At 52.0% G+C, this 7,515-nt stretch overlaps 1 protein-coding gene across 2 annotated transcripts; it reads left to right on the top strand.

Annotated features, from left to right (window-relative positions):
• The first annotated feature begins 252 nt into the window (after nucleotides 1–252).
• COX4I2 (cytochrome c oxidase subunit 4I2) lies at nucleotides 253–6,295 on the top strand. 2 transcript variants are annotated; one of them, XM_081149923.1, is made up of 5 exons: nucleotides 253–317; nucleotides 1,302–1,383; nucleotides 2,713–2,877; nucleotides 3,666–3,797; nucleotides 6,041–6,295. In XM_081149923.1, exons 2-5 carry the CDS (start codon nucleotides 1,302–1,304, stop codon nucleotides 6,175–6,177), a joined length of 516 nt encoding a protein of 171 aa, XP_081006049.1. In that variant the 5' UTR covers nucleotides 253–317; the 3' UTR covers nucleotides 6,178–6,295. The 2 variants fall into 2 exon arrangements, with proteins under 2 accessions (XP_081006049.1, XP_081006050.1); XM_081149924.1 differs by having other exon boundaries at nucleotides 268–317; nucleotides 1,252–1,383.
• Nucleotides 6,296–7,515: the final 1,220 nt, after the last annotated feature.

The raw sequence follows: 7,515 nt of genomic DNA, 5'->3' as shown, positions 1-7,515 counted from the left end.
CCAGGACACACGGCCAGCTGTGTTCTAGGATGCAGTCAGCTTGGGGTCTCCAGAGGCAGGACTCCCGTGGGCGGCGAGTCACTCTGCAGTCCCTCTCTCCAGGCCGAGGCTCGGAGCCCTCAGGGAGGTGAGCTGGGCGCTCCCACGCCCCTCTGGGGCAGGACGTTCCCACGTTCCCACGCAGGGGAGGCACTGGGAAAGGCTCGGGGCGGGCCCAGGGGCTGGCGCCAGAGCTGGTCCCTCTGCAGCCCATTCTCCATTACTCACTCAGCCCTCAGCCGACCTGGGTCTCGCTCCCCCTGCAGCAGAGCTGCGAGGTAAGTGGTTGGGAGAGCCCCCACTTCTCAAGCCAGGGAGAGTGGGGCATGCGACTTGGACTCCGGCCCCATGTGGTCCCTGCCATGAAAGGGGAGACTCCTGGGGAATTATCCTCTGTCTGCATATGGGGCGCCATCTGTCCCCAAACGCAAATTACTCCTTCCCTTTCCCCATATGTGGGGCTCTCCCACCTACTTATCACTGATGGGGAGCCCTTCCTTCCCAAATGTGGGGGCCCCCTCCCACTTACCAAACATGGTATACCGCTTCCTAATTATTGGGTGCCCCCCCAGGTGTGGGGGGGCACTTTCTCTTTGCAGAAGTGGGATACCCCCATTCTCTCTCCAGATGTGTGCTCCTTTTCCTCTCTGACAGATTTCGGTTCTGTCCTTCTCTGAAGTCCCTCCCCACCCCCATGGATGTCAGTCCCTGAGGCTCCCCACCCCATGGGGGTTGGGCTCATCCTGTCCCCCTCCTCCACTAGACCAGCAGAGCAAGCTCTCCCTGCACGTAGGCAGCCAATTAGAGGGGGGAGAGGTGGGGGCCAGACCAGCTGGCAGAGACCTGGCAGATGGCCCTGTAGGGAAGGGAGGTAGCCCCAGGACCTGCTTCCTCCCTACCTGGACTCCCACCCCGTTTCCTCTGGGGGGCAAACAACCCAGGGAGGTTTCCCAACCTGACCAGGCTGAGCTCGGGCAGGAAGCAGGAAGGACCCAAGCCCCTAGCCCCAAACTATTCAGACCCTGCCTTAAGAATTAGGTCTCCTCCCACTTTCCAGATGGTGAATTGAGGTCCCAGGAGGGAGCTCCAAATGTCTAGGACCCCCATCTACCCCTAGATGGATATCAGACAAAATTAGAAGGGTGACCTTGAAATTCTAGAACCCCACCGCCACCACACCTGTGAAAATTGTTTCTCTGTCTGGGCCCTAAGGAGTAGAGGCAGAGAGCAACGTGGGGGCTCATTCACAACCCCCCGCCCAGATGTTCTTTAGAGCTGCCTGGAGCTTGGTGCTGAGGAAGCGGGGACTTGGAATGCGAGGGATACACAGCCCGGGAGACACCGGTAAGACCTGGACACCCTCCTCCCTTGCCTAACTCCAAGGCAAGGGGCAGGAGTCCTTCTGCAGGCTGCCCCTGTCCCTTCCATGCTGGACCTACCCCAAAACCATTTCTCACAATCCCACTCCTGGAGCCAGGAAATGGAGCTCCTGCAACCCAAGCTTCCTCAGGGCCTGAACCCTACACTTTAGGCCCCTGAGGCCTTTGTGTCCTGAGGTGGAGGTGCTGACAGAACCTGGGACCTCCTTTCCAGACCCTGGTGTCAGTGCTAGTTAGAAGAAAGAAGCTTAAAGCAGGAGAGACTTCAGCCAGATAGCAGAAGGGCTTTTCTGATTGATTGATTGATTGATTGTTGATTGATTGACTTACTGGCTTATTTATTTATAAATAAATAACATTTATTGAGCCCTTTCTATGTACCCCTAGCTGTGATAGACATTTTGTACGGATTAACACATTTAGACTTCATGACAGCCATGTGAGGTGAGGGCTGTACTATTATCACCATTTCTCAGATGAACAAACTGTGGCCCAGAGACCTAGATATTCAAAGAGCCAGGACTCCTTGCTCAAAGCAGTTCCAGTGCTATCCTGGCAAGTTCATACCAATGCTGTTCTTGTGGGCATCTCTGATGATGATAAACAGAAGCTTTGTTGAGACTCTCCTAGTGCCCAGCCTTTTCTCCTGGACACTTACACAGAGCCCTGCGGGCTTAGCCATCAGGGAGAGCATCTAGGAACAGAAGCCAGCAGTAAACCAACCTCTCTACTTATCAGTATAATTTACAGAGCATCTCTTGTGCGCCAGTACACTGAAGCACAGTGAGGTAAAGGGGATGGGGTGGGGAGGAACTCACTTTCAAACCCACTCCAAAACTGCCCTTGATCCCTCATTAAAGGCATACGGATATTGTTTTACTGTTTGCAGAGCAGTTTCCCATCTGTCAGCTCAGGTCGATCTCATGAGCCTTTGCTCACCCACTGCCTCTGTCTGACATGCCCTCTTTACCTCAGATCTTCCCAGAGAACACGAGATTTGAAGCTGGGGGGGGCGGGGAGGGCGGCTGAATTGCAGCCCTGGCCCTGGTCCTTCTGGTTCTGTGAATTTCAGCAAGTCACTTGTTGCTCAGTTTCTTCATCTGTAAAATGGAGATAACAGCATCACCTGGCTCAGAGTGATGCGGGGTAAATGAGTCTGCTCACCTGAAGGCCTTAGAATGGCTCCTGGCACACAATAAGTGCTCAATAAATGCAGCCTTCTCTGGTAATATTATGGTTAGTGCTGGAACGTCTCAGGGGCAGCCTTAACTCAGCTCCTCCCTTGTGCCCACAGCCCACAGCAAGGGGAAGATGACCCCCTACACCAGTTACCACGCCCAGCGCTCCTACCCCATGCCAGATGAGCCCTTCTGCACGGAGCTCAGCCCTGAGCAGCAGGCACTGAAGGAGAAGGAGAAGGGCAGCTGGACCCAGCTGAGCCCTGACGAGAAGGTGGCCTGTAGGTCTCAGAGGGGGCCTGGCTGGGAGTGTGGGCTGCGGTTGGCTTTGCAAAGAAGGGCCTGTCAGGGAGCCCCCACCCACAACAGCCAGAAACCCCCAAACACCTGAATACATACCCAAGGGCAGAAGTGCATGCATTTGTTCATTTTTTTTATTCACTCAACTATTGTGCAGTCTGATGCAAGACGATGCTGGGGACACAGGAGCAAATCACCCAGGTGGTTCCCGCCATCAGGGTGCTCCCAGTCCCGTGGGGGAACTGACACAAACCCAGGCAGGATATGTGGCTAGGTTGAGGTGTGTTCAAGTGTCTGTGAGGACCCAAAGGAGAGAGGGTGGAGTCCTGGAGGGCCATCCAGAGGAAGGCACATTCCAGCTGGCCTTGAATGGTGAGGCGGGTGCTGCTAGGTAGTGGGAACAGCATGGGGAAAGATGGGAGCAGGAGAGCATGGAGGGATCTGGCACCACTGAGTGGTGTGAGGGACAGAGCAGAGAGAGGCAGGCGAGATGGGGTGGGGAGCAGAAGCCTGACCTTGGGGAGCAGGGGGGGATGTGTGACCCCAGGTTCTGCCCACCAGAAGTGCCCCGGGCTGACTCTAATATTTGGAGCCTTGTTACCATTTCCTGGCCATGCTTTGCATACAGTAGATGCTTGGTAAGAATGTGCTGAATGGACAGCATCTGCTGCAGGTAGGGGAAGGCTAGAGATCCCTGAGACCAAGAGCTGGCCTGGGGTCCTTGAAATGGCTGCACCTGAGCCCTCCCCCACCCCTTACCTGCATCCAGTGTACAGGATCCAGTTCCATGAGACCTTCGCAGAGATGAATCGTCGCTCCAACGAGTGGAAGACCGTGATGGGTTGTGTCTTCTTCTTCTGTGGATTTACAGCTCTGCTGATTTGGTGGCAGCGAGTCTATGGTGAGTGGCAACATCTCACTTGGCTGCTGCGCTGGGCCATGCCCTTGTGGCCACAGCCACCAGCCGAGCTCTTATAAGGGAGCTATGCTGGTACTCATCTGAAGATTTTGAAAAGTCCCCCAAAGAGGGGGAGGGTGAAGACTCAGAGCACAGCTGCCTGAGTGGGAATGTAGGGACTCTACCTCTCGGAGCCTCAATTCCCTCATCTGTAAAATGGGAATAATAGTGCCCACATCTCAGGGCTCTTGTGAGGTTTTAATAAGAAAGAGCTGTAGGCCAGTGCCCGCACATAGTTATGAATGGTGGTGTTACTATAACACAGGATACGTGCCTAGGGCGAGGTAGGTTGGAGGGTCCGTGAGGACCCCAAGGAGAGAGGGAAAGAATCCTGGAGGGCCATCCAAAGGAAGGCATATTCCAGCTGGCTGTTATTAAGTGTGAATTTTTCAGTACATTGTTTCAGCTGCTGTAACAAAGAGTCCCCGACATACAAGAGCTTAAACAAGATAAATGTTTTGATCTTGTCACACAGAAAGGCCATGGGAAGTATGCGTGCTCCACAATGTCAGGCTTCTTGTGTCTTGTTGCTCTGCCATCCTTAACATGTAGCTTTCGTTGTGACATACACTGTGGCTACTCTGGCTCCAGCCGAAGCCTATATTCAAGTGAGGAAGAGGGGAAGGGAGGGCACAACTCCTCTCGGGTACACACACACACACACACACACACACACACACACACACACACACACACACACACACGGCTTCTGCTCACCACTTCATTCTATTCGCTAGAAATGATCATGCGACCGTGTCTAGCCGCAAGGGAAGCTGGGAAATGTAGTCTTTAGCAGGGCTGTCACATACCCACTAACCATCCATTGCTAGGGTGATTCTCAAAGTGTGGTTCCTGAGCCAATAGCTTCACCTGTTAGAAATGCAAATTCTCAGCCCCGCTCTGGATCTATTGAGTCAGACACTGGAGCCCAGCAATTGGTGTTTTAACAGCCCTCCAGGTGATCCTGGTGCCCACTCAGGTTTGAGAAGACTGCTCTGGAAGAAGGGAGAGGATATTGAAGAAGAGCTGCAGTCGGTTGACTTTATGTCTAGTGGCATCACCTTGTTTCTTCTGTAAAAGTGTGATGGGAATTCCTACCTTGCATAAGAATGAAATGAGAGAGCGTTTGGGAAAAATTCTAGTCTAGCCCAATGTTTGGTACTAATAGGTACCCATAAAAATCTTTTCTTTCTTGGCCACCCACTGGGATAGAAAGTACCAGGGATGGATTTCAGGCAGGTGAGTCAGCCTCAGGGGCAGATGGACCAGGAAGTAAGATGTGAGTGGTGCTGGATGATGTGGGCCCCAGTCCTTCCCTGCTCCACATACGAAGGCACCTAAAATGCCCCATGAGTGCTTCAGCCTTTGGGTTAACTATTGTCCTCACCAGATTTTTTTTTTTAATCCTCACCTGAGGGTATGTTTTTTATTGATTTTAGAAAGAGAGGGAGAGAGAGAAACATCAATCGGCTGCTTTCTGTTCGCACCCCAACCAGGGATCGAAATCCCAAATTTTTGACTCATGGGACAACACTCCAACCAACCAAGCAACTGGCCAGGCCTCCCCAGGTTTTTAAAGTGAACACCCCTATCCTATGTCCTACTCCCAACCCCCTTCAGGAAGTAACAGAAACTATCTCTTCCTGGACTCCTCCCAATAAGTGGGAGCAAACTTAGTAATTATAATTATAGTAGCTACCAAGTATTAGGGGCTTCATATCTGTCCCACATTATGCAAATTGTTTTATAAATAGTCTCTCATTTAATCCCCACAACCCTAGTGAATAGGACCTGATTTTGACAGGCAAGGAAACTGAGTCTCAGAGAGACAAAGTGACTTGTTCAAGGCCACCCAGCAAGAGAGTGGTGAATCTGGGATTTGGATCCAGACAGACTTCAAACCAGTGCTCCTATTACCATTGGGCCACACAGCAGGTGAAGAAAGGTTTAGGAGGGAAGGACCTTGGCCCAGTTCCCACAGTGAAGCTAAGGCAGAGTGGGGATCAGAACACTGAAGTCTGTGGAGTGAAGCTTTAGAGAGTCTAATGGGGGGGCGGACAGGGTGGAGGGAGCTCCTCCATGCAGGGCACCCTAATCCTGTCACTGGGGATCTTGGCTCAGTGGGAGAGGGCGAACCTGGTAGGGTCCCAAACTGCCCCTGTCCCTCCCCCATGCCTTCCCTGCAGTGTTCCCTGAGAAGCCCATCACCTTGACGGATGAGCGGAAGGCCCAGCAGCTCCAGCGCATCCTGGATATGAAGGGCAACCCTGTGCAAGGCCTGGCCTCCCGGTGGGACTATGAGAAGAAGGAGTGGAAGAAGTGACACTGCATCCCACATCCCAGGCTGCTCTCCTGGCAGCTCCACCCTGGCCCAGAGCCTATGGAGCACCCCTTCCCCTCTCCTTCACCCCAATAAAGCCAGCCTGCTCTCTTCTGCCTTGAATCTCAACCTCAGTCTTTACCTAACATAAAGCCTACATTATACCTAAAATTAGGCAGTATAGTAGCTGAGGGGCAAGAACAAGCCACTATCTAGGAGCTCAGAGCCCAGCTTCTCAGGGAGGGCTTCCTGGAGGAGTAGGGTCTAGGGCTGAGTCTTAAAGGGATTAGGAAAGGCAGGAAGGAGAAGGGAAAGCATTCCAGGTGGAGGAAATGGCTTGAGCAAAGAAAGGCAAGGACACTCCTTTATTCAGTCAAGTAACAAATACTTACTGAGTATCTACTGTGTGCCAGGTACTTACTAACCCAGGCCTTGAGGATGCAGCAGTGAACAAGGCAGACAGTCTCTGGCGTCATGGAGGAGACATTTCTTTAGAGGGGGAGACAGAAAAGTAAATAAGTATAATATATAGTATGTGACATGGTTTTAAGTGCTATAAAGAAACAAAACAAAGCAGGATAAAGGGACAGAGTTAAGGGGCAATTGGAGGTGGTGGGTGATGGCTTCTTAGGAGGTGGCATTTGAGAAGAGGTCTAATGAAATGAAGAAACAAGCCTTGTATCAAAGACAGAGCAGCAAGTGCAAAGACCCTGGGGTGGGATTCTGGTTTGTATGTTTGCAGAACTTCAAGGAGGCCACCCACAGTGACTGGAGTAGAATGACCTGGGGAGTAGCAGGAAGGTGTGTTTGGGGGAGAGAGCTGGTCTTGGGCCATAAAGCAGATTATATAAAGCCTCGGGATTTTATTCTAGGTGTGATGGGAAGTTGCATCAGTCCATGTCCTCTGAGAAACAAATGCCAAGAAAGAATGAAAGATGTCCTGAGATTTGTTGGGATTACACCTGTGAAGGATAGAGGAGACGGGAAGGAGCAGGTGGCGAGACCCTCTAGGCTGTGATGAAGGCCTGACGGCTGTGGAAGGAGAGAGGGAAGGAAGGATTGGGTAGGAAAAGCCTTGGCCTTCTGTGCACTGTTTCTAAGTCCAACCAGGAGACAGTAACTTAATAGGGGCTATTTAAAGAATTATTAAGTTTACACAAGAGAGTAACTATAAAGATATAAAGATAACTTTAAAGGGTATCCTAGAGAGCATGCCCAAGGAAGGACAGATTTGGAAGGGGGGTGACCTCATTGGAGAAGGTGTGGTTGAAGCCCACCAGATGGCAGAGAATTTTGCTGGGTTGGCTGGGCCACAGCTGGTCCATAGTCACTGGGCAAGGA

Source organism: Miniopterus schreibersii, assembly GCF_964146895.1.
Source record: "Miniopterus schreibersii genome assembly, chromosome: 10".
In the NCBI taxonomy this organism is placed as follows: domain Eukaryota; kingdom Metazoa; phylum Chordata; class Mammalia; order Chiroptera; family Miniopteridae; genus Miniopterus; species Miniopterus schreibersii.
Note: the sequence above shows the minus strand (reverse complement) of the source record. Positions and strands in the feature narration are given on the sequence as shown.